The sequence below is a fragment of the Callorhinchus milii genome, unplaced genomic scaffold (genome assembly GCF_018977255.1).
Source record: "Callorhinchus milii isolate IMCB2004 unplaced genomic scaffold, IMCB_Cmil_1.0 Scaffold27, whole genome shotgun sequence".
Lineage (NCBI taxonomy): Eukaryota > Metazoa > Chordata > Chondrichthyes > Chimaeriformes > Callorhinchidae > Callorhinchus > Callorhinchus milii.
In genome coordinates this window covers 4,066,588-4,082,697 of record NW_024704768.1, presented here as the reverse complement: position 1 = coordinate 4,082,697, position 16,110 = coordinate 4,066,588, and the positions used below count along the sequence as shown (strand labels likewise).

The 16,110-nt window shown below is 52.6% G+C and overlaps 1 protein-coding gene across 3 annotated transcripts; it reads left to right on the top strand.

Moving 5' to 3' along the window:
* The first annotated feature begins 3,284 nt into the window (after positions 1–3,284).
* Positions 3,285–11,630, top strand: stac3 (SH3 and cysteine rich domain 3). 3 transcript variants are annotated; one of them, XM_042344294.1, is made up of 12 exons: positions 3,285–3,600; positions 5,364–5,421; positions 6,934–7,198; positions 7,642–7,739; positions 7,842–7,923; positions 8,300–8,391; positions 8,622–8,685; positions 9,099–9,151; positions 9,723–9,826; positions 10,216–10,267; positions 10,723–10,860; positions 11,273–11,630. In XM_042344294.1, exons 2-12 carry the CDS (start codon positions 5,365–5,367, stop codon positions 11,369–11,371), a joined length of 1,104 nt encoding a protein of 367 aa, XP_042200228.1. In that variant the 5' UTR covers positions 3,285–3,600; position 5,364; the 3' UTR covers positions 11,372–11,630. The 3 variants fall into 3 exon arrangements, with proteins under 3 accessions (XP_042200228.1, XP_042200229.1, XP_042200230.1); XM_042344295.1 differs by lacking the exon at positions 3,285–3,600 and adding an exon at positions 4,206–4,316; XM_042344296.1 differs by lacking the exons at positions 3,285–3,600; positions 5,364–5,421 and adding an exon at positions 6,037–6,278.
* The last annotated feature ends 4,480 nt before the right edge of the window (positions 11,631–16,110 follow it).

Sequence of the window (16,110 nt, the reverse complement as noted above, 5' to 3'; positions counted from 1 at the left end):
GACCCAACCAGGGAATGGACACGGTTAGAGGCGGCAGAGAAGCTGGTATTGATACGGGAGAAAGCGTATTGTCTGGCGCCGAGGACGCACCATAAGAACGTAAGAACTTGCCGGCCAAAAGAAGACCGAGGTCCACTCTGTTCGCCTTCCACCGTAACTGGCAGTCGCTTGACATGTGTCCTCAAACTGTTACGTATCCTCCAGATATTATTTTCTAGCAGAAACGGGTCCGGTATGTTCTTGAAACGGTCAACACTTCCTGCTTCCGTCTCCCCTCCCTCCCTCGCGAGCCTGTTCCATACGTTTTACTGCTCGCTCACTGAAGTTGTTTCTGCAGATTCTTGTTCCGAATTCACCCCCCCCTCTCAATCGCAGGCCCGTGGCCTCGGGTTCTACTGTTCGGTACACGATAAACCCGTTTATTATGGTCTACGTTATCGAGTCCCTTCAGAATCCATTTATCTGCTCAGCTCCTTCGACCACACTTTACAGTAAAATCCTGCGAGATTTTTAAGGCGTCTCGACCACACGAGGTGCTATATCAAATGCAACGATTATTATTATTATTATTATTACTACTTTGTTGGGCACATAAGCACAGGTCTCTCTGCCTCCAACCCGAGTCGCCCACCAGAGTCGGCCTGACTCAGTCGGTAGCAATCTCACCATCTGAGACGAAAGGCTGTGGGTGAAACACAGCAACCAATTGCGCACAGCAGTGTCCCGCAAACAGTCGTGGATTGAGTGACCAACTTATTATTTATTTTAATTTATTTTCGAGAGACTATTACCCCCAGAAAGCGATCCGCCAATCAACCAACGACCGGGTTCCTACTTACTGCTCGGTGAACAGGTGCGTGTGTGGAGTAAGGAAACTTAACCAAGGTTTCGCCCTGACCCGTCCGGGCATTGAACCCGGGTCCTCTCGCTCGCTTGTGAGGCGAGTGGTCCGACCGCTACAGCGCAGGACTTAGCGCCTCTCACGTCAGAAGAAACGTCCTAAGGGATGCCAAGAGGGCGGAATGGCTTTAACACAGAGCGCACTGTGCACTGGCAGCGGTTTACAAGAGAGGCAGAGAGAGGGGGCACCCTCGAACGGAGCAGTTAATACCGGGTGAAATAAGTAGCGTCAGGGCATGAAATAAAAAGTGTACGTGTCAGGTGTGTGCGTCAATTTTTGCTTTCACCATCATCACCGCAGACACACACACACACACGCACACACACATACCCTGGACTGAAGTCCGCTGATTCCAGACGATGGCAACCGCTTGATAAATAATCCTCGCATTTGCTTACAGCCCCGTCCGTCCTTGTCAGGCAGAGCAATTGTCACAATGCGCTCGACAGGACGCACTGCGAGGCGTAGTGACCGTGCGTGCTTGGTGGGCGAAGGCGGCGTTCCAAGCGGGCTGGGACGAGGTCCCGCACGCGGCCGCGGGGATGTCGTCGTCGTGGGTCGGGAGGACTGCTCAAACGTGCTCGGCGGTGCTGGCCGTGCCCCGGTAAGATGGAATAGATCAAAGGCACCGCTCTCTCCTTAACGTCGTTCCCTGCGTTGCGTACACTCGACGCTCGCCTCGCAGGCGAGGACCTGGGTGCCGTTCCCGGGTGGAGTGACGCCTAACCAAGTCTCCTTACTCCGCACACGCGCCTCTGCTGCTTATCCAGCAGTAGGTATGAAACCCGGTTATTGGTTGATTTTTTTTCTCTCGGGGGGTAACAATTCCTCGTAATGATTCTTCTTTTAAAAAAAAGACTCACTCACCCACTCACCCCCACCCCCCCCCTCGCTCTTACCCCAATTAGTCCCACCTACACCCCCCCCCTGCTCTTACCCCAACTAGTCCCACTCACTCCCCCCTCGCTCTTACCCCAACTAGTCCCACTCACTCCCCCCTCGCTCTTACCCCAACTAGTCCCACTCACTCCCCCCTCGCTCTTACCCCAACTAGTCCCACTCACTCCCCCCCCGCTCTTACCCCAACTAGTCCCACTCACTCCCCCCCCCGCTCTTACCCCAACTAGCCCCCACTCACTCCCCCCCCCCCCCCCCGCTCTTACCCCAACTAGTCCCACTCACTCCCCCCCCGCTCTTACCCCGTAGTCCTGCACATTTTTTCTTAATGTTTGTCACCCATTTGTTTCTCTTCGGTAGGATAGTGATTTGGTTGGACTGTGGCCGCGACACTCGCCCTCGTGCAGCTCCAAACCACAGCGCCTTGCGTTCTGAGTTATTGAGTGTTGACGGGCGGTTGGGTGGGGGGTGGTGAGGGGGGGGTGAGAGAGACATCACAGCCAAGCCAGAGTCTATTTGATATCCTCACATTCCCACAGTGGGTCAGTCGAGAGCAAGCTGGGTTTTTTTTCAATGCTCCCCCCCCCCCAACCCCCCTTTTAAGTTCAAGGCACTCTCACCACTTCAGCTGACATCAACCCCCCCCCCCCCACCCCCCCCTCAAATATACATAAGGAACTAAAGCTGGGATCAGTCGTGGAGTGAGCGAGTGACCAAATAGTTTTAATCATTTTTTTAATACAACGATGATAATAATCTTCGCGTTTGACACAGCGCTTTATCACGTCTTCGAGACGCCTCAAAGCGCTTCTCGGGATACGCTGCAAAGTGAATAAGAATACTCCTCAAATGTGGAAACGGCAACGACAAAATTACACGTGTACAGCGCCTTTCACGTCGGGAGGACGTCCCAACGCGCTGGACAATCAGTGTTTCGGACCCGAGCGTGGGGTCAGGGAGGGCGGTGGGGGTGGGGGGGGGGGAAATGAGGGTGACAGAAGGCACGGTTGAAGAGGATAGTCTTCAGGCGGTTCTTGGAGGAGGCAAGTGGGGCAGGGGCGAGGCGGAGGGACTGCGGGATGGAGATCCAGAGGGTTGTGGGGGGCAGAGAGGCTGAGGGCATCTCAAAGAACCCCAAGGTTTCGCCCCGGCCCGGGGATCGAACCCGGGGGTAAGGCAACCGTCTCGAATGCGAGGATTATTATCGTTATTATCAATGTGGGAAATTTCGCACCAAAGCCTTTCCTTTTAAGATCAAGTCCCTCCTATTTCTGGGGGGAGGGGGGGGGGGGGGGAGTGATCCTGATGGGATGGGGTTCATTCACAAATGAACACCCAGGGTGAGACGGAGTGAGATGAGGTGTAGAGTGAGTGAGTGAGCGAGTGAGTGAGCGCCTGGTTTGCAGATCTACATTGAATCTCCAATTACCAACCGTCAGCCCAACTCCTAATCCAACCGGAGTCTCAAGGAGCCGGAGTTGGGCAAACACACGCACACACATACACACAACGCACACACACACACAACGCACACGGACACACAACGCACACGGACACAACGCTCTGCAAAGCAACAGGAAAAAGCAAGTTGCGGATTCTCAAAACAAATGACACACACAGCAGAGTATATTATTTATATGTAAAGCGCATCTGAAGCCACTTCCCTGGTCTCTCTCTCTCTCTCTCTCTCTGCCCCTCTCTCGCACTCGCACTGAATTGGGTCGAATTGCTTTGATTTATTAATCTCCTCTGGCTTTTTAAACCTCGTCCCAACATCTTGAGACAAAAGATTTTTTTGCAAGGTTGGTACCGACTTACTTACTTACTCGCTTACTTACTTGCAGTGTAAATAAATGTAATGAAACGAACGGTCCAAAAAAAAAAAGACTTTGCCAAACAGCTTGTGCCGCGTGTCGTGTTTAAGTGTTGTCAGGAAGGTATAACTGCGTGTTTGTGGGGAGAAGGCGAGCGTTGCTAAATTTTTATTTGCTTGTAAACCTAGTCTGAAAGTCCCTTAGACTTTTTCTTTTAAGCTGCGAAAAAAAAACCTCCCTCTTGCGAACGGCGTTTGGCAGAGTTTTTTTTTAAAAAAAAAAGTCAGTCACTTGTGACCGGAACTTTTAACAGCGATAATAATAATAATAATCCTTTCGTTTGACGCAGCGGCTGATCGCGTCTTCGAGACGTCTCAAAGCGCTTCACAGAATGCACTGCAAAGTTGAATTGACCGTATGTTTTGTGGGCGAAACGCGGCAGCCGATTGCGCACCGCAGCGTCCCCCACAGATGGCTTGAAGTGACCAAATTATTACTTTATTTTATTTTCTTCTTGAGGGATTATTACTAGGCGCGCGCGCGCGTGTGTGTGTGGAGTCAGGAAACTTGACCAACGTTTCGCCCCTGACCTGCCGGGAATCGAACCCAAGTCCCCTCGCTCTGACCACTGAGCTACAGGACCGTCGGTTGGGGAAAAAATGGCACATTAAAATCGAGCCGCCTTCGCCCAAATACATCGGGAGGTTTGTTCTAGAATGTGTTTGATCAGTCAATGTATTAATCCGGGAGCTTTTTTGGGGGTTAGTGGCTGCGAGGCAACTTGTCAGTGTAATTCAATGAGTTGAGTTTGTCTCATCCACATATAGGTGGTGGGTTTCACGTTTCATGAAGTCTTAATATAGAGACTATAACACAGCTGTGTGAGAGAGACAGACAGTCACACAGACACACACACACAGAGACACACAGAGAGAGAGAGAGACACACACAGAGCAGGTAGAAGGCAACATACCGTCAAATTCAGATCTATATTAATACCATTACTAATAATCCTCGTCACGTCTTCGAGACGTCTCAAAGCGCTTCACAGGACCCACTGTGAAGTGAATCGATTGTACGTGTTAATAATAATAATAATCGTTGCATTTGATATAGCGCTTTTCACGTCGGGAGGACGTCCCAAAGCGCTTCACAGAACACACTGTAAAGTGAATTGACTATATTTGTGGGCGAACGCGGCAGCCAATTGCGCACAGCAATGTCCCACAAACAGTCGTGGATCGAGTGACCAAATTGTTTATTTACTTATTCATTTACTTGAGGGATTATTACCCCCCGGAAAGCGATCCGCCAATCGGCTAACAACCGGGTTCCTACGGACTGCCGGGTAGACAGAGGTCGTCGTTGCTGTTGTTGTTGACTGTGGAGTAAAGAAACTCACCAAAGGTTTGGAGTTGAGGTACAGATCAGCCGCGATCTAATCGAATGGCGGAACGGGCTCGAGGGGCTGAATGGCCTCCGCCTGTTCCTATAGGTCTCGCATTGTCGAAGGGAATCAGCAAGTTGTACTCGCACAGCGCCGTTCAAATAGGACAGCGTCTCAGAGCGCGACCGAGTGGTCGAGTTTCACCCGCAAAATACACAGTCACTCACTTTACGGGGTATCCTGTGGAGCGCTTTGAGACGTCTCGAAGACGCGATGAGGCGCTGCAATCGAACACAAGGATTATTACCGTTATTGTTGTCGGTTTTAACGTTCCAAAACCTCGCTTTGTCTCTCTTGTTTGTAGAATGACGGAGAAGAAAGAGCCGGACACTGCCGGTCCCCAACAGCCTGAAAGTTCTCCGGTAAACTTGGGAACAATCAGTTTATCACAGATTTTTGCTCACATCAATTTGTCACATTCCTTCCCTACTCAGTGGCCGAACTGCCAACGCCGTACAAAGCAAATTTACCTTTACACAGCGCCTTTCACGTCGATATTATATAAATATATACTTTTTTTTTACATTTATCATAATGTCAATATGATTAATGATAATCCTTTTTTTTTTTGCATTTGATACGACACCTTTCAACCTCGGGGGGCCGTCTCAAAGGGCTTCGCGGTCTGTCTGTCTGTCTGTCTGTCTGTCTGTCTGCGTCCGTCCGTCCGCTAAGCAAATAATCCCCTTTGTCATTTATTCTGGTCCATCGCAACTCGGTACCAAATACCAGCTTTGATGTGGGACATTGTGCGAGAGATGCTTTGAGAAATTCCTTCCTATTGATAGTCACGGGGTAGAGGCTGCTGAGCGAGAGGACGGGCAGGGATGGGAGGGAGGAAAGGAGAGAGAGAGGAAGGGGAGGGGGTGGGGGGGGTTGTTCTGTGCTGGACAACCAGTTGGGGGATGATAGAAATTGGAGTCGGTGTGATTGACTGACCCGTCCACCCCCTCTCTCTCACTCTCTCTCTCGCGGCGCCCCTCTGCCACTGGCAGCTGTCGTGTCAGGAGTGTCCTGTCCTGTCTCCCACATCGTTCCTGGTGCCTGATCGAGCTTTACTCTATCTCTGTGTGGGACGAGAGAGAGAGAGAGAGACCGAGGTCCTATCCTCACTCAGTCACCCACCCTTGAGCCGGTGCCTCTCTTTCTCTCTCTCTCTTTTTTGTGGATCTCCGATCTCCTCACGCCCCAACGCACTGGAGTTTAGACCATGTTTCGGGTAAGAAAACCCGAGTTAATCCAGGACGGTGGACCCACGAGGGGTTTTGACGTAGTTGTTCCCGTCGCTCAGGGGTCAGAGCCCTCTCGCCTCGCGAGCGAGAGGACCCGGGTTCAATTCTCGGGCAGGACAGGTCGGGGCGAAACCTTAGGCAAGTTTCCTTACTCCCCCCCCCCCCCCCCCCCCCCCCCCCACACACACACACACACACACACGCGCGCGCGCGCCTCTGTTTACCACCAGTAAATAGAGACCCAGTTGTTAGTCGGTTGGCCGATCGCTTTTCCAGGGGTAATAATCCCTTAAAAATATATAACAAATTGGTCGCTCAGTCCACGGCTGTTTGTGGGGACGCTGCCGGGCGCGATTGGCTGCCATGTTTCGCCCACGAAACACACAGTCACTCCACTTTACAGTGTATCCTGTGAAGCTCTTTGTGACGTCTTAACGATGTGATGAGGCGCCGGGTCAAATGCAAGGATTGTTATTATTATTATTATCTGAAGACCTTCCTCTTCGACAGTCACCTCCCCACCTTCCCCCCGACCCCGGCTCTGCGTCGTGCTCGGTTACTGTCGACCCTGCCCTCCGCGGGGGGGGGGGGAACGCTGTGTAAATGCAAGTTGTTGTTGTTGTTGGTTGATTTGCCGTCCAGCTGCAGCAACTGAAGACCGTTTTTCAGAAGAAGAAGGAAAAGGAGGCGAGCACAGAGGAGATTCTGCCACCGCAGCCCAACGGGGAGATTGTGAACACGGCGGGTGGGGTCGTGTACTACTACTACGAGGAGGAAGAGGACGAGGAGAAGGAGGAAGAGCCTCCCCCTGAGCTCCCCAAACCCTTCAACGACAAACCCCACAAGTTCAAGGATCATTTCTTCAAGAAACCCAAATTCTGTGACGTCTGCGCCAGGATGATTGTCCGTAAGTGAATGTCCCGCTCGTGTGGTCTTCTCTCCCTCCCCCACACTGACTCCCAGCCCTTTTTTATCAAAGGTCCTGACTGGACAAGCAGCGGGAAAGCTCGGCCAGACAGCGCTCTCTCTCTCTCTCTCGATGGCAGAGCTCTGTGTGGGTTTAGCCGGTTAGACTCCAGCAGTTACCCCCCAACGCACACTCCGATGTGCTTATCCATTGCGGACGACTGTTTGTGGGGACCCTGACGGGCGCCATTGGCTTCCGCGTTTCGCCCACAAAACAGGCGGTTAATTCACTTTGCAGTCTATGCTGTGAAGCGCTTTGAGACGGCTCGAAGGCTTGAGCGCCATGTCAGATGCGAGGATTATTATCATCGTTATTATTATCATTATTATTACTAATGCACGTCCCACACTAACTCCTCCCGTGTTCGTTGTTCACCCCCACAGTCAACAACAAGTTCGGTTTGAGGTGCAAAAACTGCAAGACCAACATTCACGAGCACTGCCAGTCGTACGTGGAGTTCCAGAAATGCTTCGGCAAGATCGTAAGTCGACGACGACGACGACGACAACGACGGACATTTCTGTGGCTTTCTCGTTGCGTTGCGGGGACTTGTTGCTGACCTGTAAATCTCTTCTCCCGTTAGCCTCCCGGGTTCCGTCGAGCTTACAGTTCTCCGCTCTACAGCAACCAGCAGTTCGCCTGCATCAAGGAGATCCTCCCTTTCTGTGAGTAATTCGCCGGCTGCGTCGTACGCACAGAGGCCGTAGAATCCTAAGGCGCAGAGGGAGGCCATTCGGCCCATCGGGCCCGTGCCAGTTCTTTGAAAGAGCCGCACGACTAACCCGCTTCACTCTCCCCCCCCCCCCCCCCCCAGGCCCCAACGCTCTTACCCAAAGCCCTGCACACATCGTTCCTTTCCAATTCCCCTAACCAATTCCGATTTATTACCCAGAGAGCTCCAGTGTGTGAGGGGGAGCGAGCCCCAGCACAGACACGACGATGGGGGGTGGGGGGAGAGAGAGAGAGAGAGAAAGAGAATGAGAGAGGGAGAGAGGTGTGCGCGGAGATACGATCCTCACACTTTCTCTCCTGTCTCCTCAGCCATCGCCAACCACTCCGACCCCGTTTACGAGACCCTGAGGACGGGCGTCGTCATGGCGAACCGCGAGAGGAAGAAAGACGACAAGAAGAACGTAAGTCTTTCTCCAGTGACTCCCCGGGGAGGGACTTGGACATTTATTTGAAAAGGAAAAACGTGGGGGGTGGGGGTGGGGGGCTATTGGCGATGACAGCGAGGGGGTGGGTGGGGTAGTGAGTGGGACTAGTCGGTAGCTCTTTCAAAGACACGATGGGCCGAATGGCCTCCTTCTGTGCGGTAGAGATTCCCTGGTTTGTAATGTGCTCTGTGTGTGTGTATTGGCAGCCTATGCAGATGGTGGATGAGGAACTGGATTTGCCCAAACCTGGAGAGGAGCACATGCAAGGAGGTAGGTCCTGGGTGGGGGGGGGGGGGTTACCCCGTGGGGAATGGGGGTGGTGGGGTTAGGGGGTTTGGGCAGGTATTACAGGAGGGAGAAATTACACCCCAATTTATTATTATAATAATAATAATAATACTCCTTTGCATTTGATACAGCGCCCGATCGCGTCTTCGAGACGTCCCAAAAGCGCTTCACAGAATCTGCTTTGCTGGGGGCAGGGAAAGTGTAGTGACTGTATATTTTACGGGAGAAACACGGCAGCCGATTGCCCCGAGGAAACTTGGTCCAGGTTTCGCCCTGACCCGACCCGCCCGGGAATCGAACCCGGGTCCTCTCGCTTGCGAGGCGAGGGCTCTAACCCCTGAGCTACAGGGACTTCCATTGACAGGCTCTGTGTGTGTGTGTGTGTGTGACTCCAGGTGGAGAGGCGACAGAGAAGAAAGGAGATATGAACAGCCCGGATGATGCCAAGGTAACGATCCCAGCTCTGGTGTGCTCCAGGATGACCAGAGAGTGAGCGTGACGTACATACCCGTGATAATTAGCACATCAGGCGTCGCCTTTTCATCCCAGGACGGGCCTGACTGGCTTATTAAGATTTTATGAACCAATCCCTCACCCCCGCCAACCCCCAAACACCCCACTGCCCTGCCACCCCCCGCCCCACCCACCCCCCCCCCCCCCACCACCCACAACAGAGGTGTGTGTGTGTGTGAAACTTGTCTAACATTTCGCCCTATTCCGCTCGACCGGGTATCGAACCCTTCACGCAGGGTAGTGTCCCAGAGCGCTTACACACATACACTCACACACACGCGCACTCACTCACTCACTCACTCACTCACTCACTCACTCACACTCGCGCACACACAAGTTTACCAGGTGACCAGTAGACGCCGATACAAACCCTTTGGTTGTGTTCAAAGTGCTCTGAGGCACCACCCTGTGTGGAGGGCGCCTCTATAAGTACAAGTTGTTGTCGTGGTTTATTTTATTTCTCTCTCTCTCCCTCTCTCTCCCTCTCTCTCTCGCGCGCTCGACAGAACAAGAAGCCGCAGCCGGGAATGCGTGGGGGCTTTTTACAGACGCACTATTTTGTCGCCTTGTACAGATACAAAGCAACGGAGAAAGACGATGTGGATTTCCAGTGAGTCCAATTTCGGAATCCCGGCTCCATCGCCATCCGCACCTTAGCTCGCCGCGTTTCCGGTGGTGGGAGGGGTGGGGACGATGGGTGGGGTGGGTGGGTGGGGAATAATAATATCCTTCCCAGAGGGAGAGAAAAAATAATAATGATAATAATAATAATTTGGTCCCTTCAATCCACGGCTGTTTGTGGGGACGTCGTTGGGCGCAATTGGATGCCCCGTTTCGCCCGCAAAATACACGGATTAATCGCTCTGCGGTCTGTCCCGCGCAGTGGCTCTCGAGACGTCTCAAAGACGGGACGAGGCGCTGTATCAAATGCGGGGATTGCGGTTCGTTATCAATGTCCGATATTTGTTCCATTTTGGTTTTTTTTTGTGTGGCTTGCAGCGCGGGGGACAGAGTGACCGTGACCGACGACTCCAACGAGGAATGGTGGAAAGTGAGTAATAATCCCCGCATCCGAGCCCGTCGCTCGTCGAGACGTCTCAAAGCGCTTCACGGGATAGACGCGGATAAAGTGTGTGTGTGAGTTTTGCGGGCGAAACACGGCAGCCAATCGCACCCGGCGACGTCCCCACAAACAGCCGTGGATTGAAGGGACCATATTATTATTATTATTATTATTATTATTATTATGAAGGGATTATTGCCCCCAGAAAAGTGATCCGTCAATCGACTGACAACCGGGTTCCTATTCACTTGTAGGCAAACGGAGGTGTGTGTGTGTGGGGAGGGTTGGGGTGGGGGGGAAGTAAGGAAACTTGACCAACGTTTCGTCCTGACCTGACCCCCCCCCCCCCACCCCCGGGTCCCCTCGCTTGCGAGGCGAGGGGCTCTAACCCCTGAGCTACAGGGGCTGCAGACTGTAGATTAAGCTGTTGTCTCCTCTTCCAGGGCCGGTCAGGGGAGAAGGCTGGCTATTTCCCGGCCAATTATATCATCAGAGTGAGGGCCGGGGAGCGAGTCCACAAAGTCACTCGCTCCTTCGTGGGCAACAAAGAGATGGGGCAGATCACGCTGAAGAAAGATCAGGTACTGCTCACCTGTCCCGCTCACCTGTCCCGCTCACCTGTCCCGCTCACCTGTCCCGCTCACCTGCATTGTTCACCTCTGCTGTTCACCTGTGGTCTCACCTGTCCTCTTCACCTGTGTTACTCCCCCTTTCTCCCTCGCTTGGCGTCTGACCCCATCTGCTCCGAGGCGCTATCCTGCGTTCAGAGCGCTGCGTCAATGCACGTCGTGATTGTTGGTGGTGGTGAATCGTTGCTGTCTGGAGAGGGGGAGAGAGAAATGTGTGTGTCTTTAGGTGGGTGGGTGTCATTTTGTGTGTGTGGGGGGGTGGGGGGGGCTGGGGGTGGGGGGGCTGGGGGTGGGGGTGGGAGAGGAGGTGTTAGTGAGTTGTTGTGGTGGTGGTGACTCACTCTCTCCTCTCTCCTGATGGCAGATTGTGGTGCAGAAAGGGGAAGAGGTCAACGGCTACATCAAGGTGTTCACTGGAAGGAAAGTGGGAATGTTCCCCTCGGACCTCCTGGAGGAGATCTGACCCCAAACAAGGGGCCAGAAGAGCCTTGAGGGGAGTACGAGACTTGCTACCTCCAGTCGCTGAGGAACATCTGACAGTTTCCCACTTACTACACTATTGCAAAGGAAAGTGCTTCCCTGCCTGGCAGAGTGGATTGAGGGTTGAGGAGGGGGTGGGAGTGGGGGTGGGAGGGGTGGAAGCCTGAACATTTTCCGAGATAAACTCTCCCTCTCCCTCCCTTCCCCCCCACCTCGCGCCCCCAATAAAATGGAGGACTATTCTTGTCGGGTGTGGTTTCCTGACTGTCCAGCGCCTTGGGACGTCCTCCTGACGTGAAGGGTGCGGCGTAAATGTCATTTGTTGTTGTTGTTGTTGTTGTTGGAGACTTTATTCACGCGTTCGGTTTGCGAAGGGCAAGAAATTACTTGCGAGCCAAGGTTTAGGGCTGAGTTTTATTTGGGGGCTGAACACAGCAAGTTCCCGGGGGCTGTTGTGCCCGTTCGTAGTTTGTGTTTGATCCGTTTAATCGATTTTAAGGAGAAAACGTTGGAAACGTAGAAGCAGGCGGAGGCCATTCAGCCCCTCGAGCCTGTTCCACCATTCTGTAAGATCATGGCTGATTTGTACCTCAACTCCAATTACCTGCTTTTGCTCCGTATCCCTCAATACCCCGATCCGATGAACATCTATCCATGACGTTGATGCGGAGTCTCTGTGGCTCAGTGGTTAGAGCCCTCTCCTTGGAAGCGAGAGACCCCGGGTTCGATTCCCGGGCGGGTCAGGTCAGGGAGAAATGTTGGGCAAGTTTCCTTACTCCACACACACACACACACTCTGTTTACCAGCAGTCAGTAGGAACCCGTGTGTTAGTCGATTGGCGGGTCACTTTTCTGGCGGTAATAATTCCTTCAAAAAAAATAATAATAATAATAATAATTCGGTCACTCGATCCACGGCTGTTTGTGGGGGACGTCGCTGGGCGCAATTGGCAGCCGCGTTTTCGCCCACAAAGTATACAGTCACTACGCTTTACAGTGTGACCTGTGAAGCGCTTTGAGACGTCCGGAAGACGTGATGAGGCGCTGTGTTAAATGCCAGGATTATTATCATTACAGTATAAGAATAATAATAATAATAATCCTTGCATTTGATATAGCACTTTTCACGTCTTCTCGACGTCCCAAAGCGCTTCACAGAACACACTGTAAAGTGAATTGACTGTAAATTTGTGGGCGAATGCGGCAGCCAATTGCGCACAGCAATGTCCCACAGACAGTCGTGGATTGAAAATGACCAATTTATTATTGTTTTTGGTTTTGGAGGATTATTATCGTGTAGTATCGTGTAAATCAGGGCAGTCACTGAAACCGAGAAGCTTGCCATTGATATCGCTGTCTGTGTAAGGCGGAATTCGGAGATGGCCAGGAACACACATGGTCTCTTTCTTTCTCCGTAGACACCGATGGTTTGGCAAACCGGTCACCAAGGTGCGGAGATCGGTGCGTGAGCGGCAGGGGGAGAGAGAGAGAGAGAGAGAGAGAGAAAGAGAGAGAGAGAGAGAGAGGCTGCAATACAATGTGAATACGGAAATTGTGTGTCGATCTATATAAAATTGATTTTTATATTAATATGTATATGTGGAGATTTATTTTTCCTTTGCCGGTCGAGCGATGAAGACTTTTTAACCATTTTGGAGCCACAAAGAGCCGTGGGTTATCAGACAGTTTTTTTTTATTGATCTCGTGTGTGTGTGTATATATATATATATCTATAAATAATGTTTAAACCAAATTGTTGGGCATTACTGACGAAAACCCTTGAGCCACTAACGACGGCTTGTGTGCGCCCGCGTGTGAGTGTACGTGTGCGTGATGTCTTTTCAGTACGGTCAACCGAGGCGTCCGAAGGCCTTTGCCTGGGCGGGGCGGTGGGCTTTGCGCTTTCCAGCCTGTGTTGGGCCGTTTGAAGCTCGTAATAAATGCAGAGATAAAATGAAACGCGGTTGTTTTCCCACAAAACAACAGCGAATGTTTCGTTACCTCGAAGTCCACAAGTCCCCCAGGACTCCAGGGGCACCGTGTTGGTTGGGAGATATTTATAAAACAAGGCGTGGTTCTTTTTTTTTAGGGGGGGGGGGGTCTCAAAAGAAACAAACCAATAGATTTAACGTGATTTGAACCGAATTGCCTTCACCTGGTCTGTTAATATAAATTGCTAATTAGGTGCCAAGCTCGAGACCGTCATCGCACTGGTTCTGCACTCTCAGCACTGTTGGAGCCGCCGTCCTTCGGGATGAGATGTCAACCGGAGCTCTCGGTCTACCTGTTCGGCCTCTGTTCACCAGCAGTGAGTAGGAACCCGGGTTGTTAGTCGATTGGCGGATCGCTTTCTGGGGGTAATAACAAAAAAAAAAATTGGGTCACTCAATCCATGATTATTGTTAGTTGCTTTCAACCACTGCGCCCCGAAACTCTGGAACTCTCTCCCTCAATCCCTCCGCCTTTCCCCCTTCCCTCCCCACTTTCCCACTCCCACCTAAAGACCTTTTTTTTTGATCGTGCTAACGGCAGGAACTATTAAACCTGTCACGATTGCACACAGGCGAGGGAGGGTAAATATTTGCCGAGCGCAAACAGCTTTAACAAGCAACCTTTCCTGTCTCTCGCCAAGGTCATCACAGCGATCTGCTCCGACATCGCTCAGGCAACCGGCGGGCTTATAAATAGGACCGTAGGAACGGGAGGAGGCCATTCAGCCCCTCGAGCCTGTGTGTGCTTTGACGAGGAGTGAGTGCATGTGAAACCTGAGCCCAGGCTATAACCGTTTCCCACACGGGCAAAGCAGCTAATTCGGGGTTTGGCTCTGAGTGGGAGCGAGACAGAGAATGCTGAGAGGAGAGGCAGCTGAGCCTGTCCATCACTACTATTTATTCCCCCGCGCCCCCCCCCCCCACCCCACTTTGCCTCGCCCAATAACTTGTGTCCACAAATAGCATTTTGAAGCATTCCTTCAAAACCGTGACGTCTTGGCATTTTTGCTGTTTTATTTACAGTGCAGAAGGAGGCCATTCGGCCCATCGTGCCTGTGCCTGTTCTTTGAAAGGGCTATAATATATAGAAATATAGGAACGGGAGGAGGCCATTCAGCCCCTCGAGCCCGTTCCGACCATTCTGTCAGACCATGGCTGATCTGTACCTCACCTCCAATTACCCTCTGGGCAATGTGAATGGATCCAGCCATGTTCCACAGCCTTTTGGGGGGGAGAGAAGAGAGAGAGAGAGAGAGAGAGAGAGCGCGAGAGAGAGAGTTCCAGATTTCCACTGGCCTTTGGGTGAAAATGTATTAGACGTTGTAATGGGTGTCACGACTCTCTTTGCTCACCGTGTTACTTTGACCGTGTGGCGACTGGTGATAAGTAGCTCCCCGTGGCTGCTTCCGCGGCCAACACCATTCATTCCCATGACGTCAGGAGGCTTGAGCTGCTGATGGCTTCACTGCCCACACCAGCCCAAACCGTCAGAGCCACCTGTTGATCGTGTCACAGTGCTGCTCGCGGGGCTAAAGAGCTATTCCTGGCAGGTTCTGACGCGATAGGACGGGACGGGAAGGGATCAGGAGCCTCAACTTCCAAATTAAGTCATTGACGTCCTGTCCCATCACCGTCCGTCCCAGTTCTCTCATCTCAAACAGGTGGAGACAGTGAGTCAGACGCACATCAACTGCATCACACTCAACTTCACAAATAGTTTGTGGAGATTTTTGTGTCCAGTCACTGGGGGCAGAGAATCCTTCCCCTCAGCTCCTGTCAACCCCGCAGCCAAAGCCCTAACTAACTAAGTAACTAACTAACTAACGGGGAGGGTGGTCCTGGCTGGACAAGCAGCGGGAAAGCTCGGCCAGACAGTGCTCTCGCTCTCTCACACTCTCTCAATGGCCGAGCTCTGTGTGGGTTTAGTTGGTTAGACTCCAGCAGTTACCCCCAACGCACACTCTGGGCTCTCCATCCCCTCCGCCCTCCACCAAGCCTTGACTCTGGCCAACCTGCGCCTAATACTCTCTGGAATTAGGTAAGCAGCGGGCGTCCCTCCAGAGAGAGAGAGAGAGAGAGAGAGCGCATCCCATCCCAACAATCTATCTCCGGGGTTTCCATGTGTGTGTGTGTGTGTGTGTGTGTGGAAGGCAGTGAATTCTCAGTTGGGTTTGGAGATCCTTAAGCAACGGTGACGGGTTTCTGTGTGTGTCAGACCCCCCCCCCCCCACCCCACCCCCCTCCCCCCCCACCCCCCCCCCACCCACACGGCTGAGCCCCAGGAGGAAAAAAACTCGTACTTGGTGCGAGAGTGTATTTAGTTGCCGAGACATGGAAGGCGCTGTGTAAATAAATCCAATTTGTTGTCGTTGTCGTTGTTGTTGTTGTGATTCCCTCCCGTGGCTGCTCACTGTTAATCCACTGCTGCCCTCTGGTGTTTGCAATCTGCAACACCACCAAACTGCAGTAACCCCATCACCCCCACCCTCGCTCGACTCCATTGGCTTCCCATCCCCGACCTACTAACCCCCTACCATCCTGCTCGCTCCCCCCGCTCAGCGGGCTCCGACTTACTTCGCGCGCCCCCCCACCCCCCCGCCGCCGCCGCCTCGCTCGCCCCATCATTGGCGGGCGGGCCTTCAGCCACTCTGCCCCCCAACCTCTGGAACTCCATCCCACAGTCCCTCCGCCTCGCCCCCCCCCCCCACCCCTCCCTTCCCTCGCCTCCTTC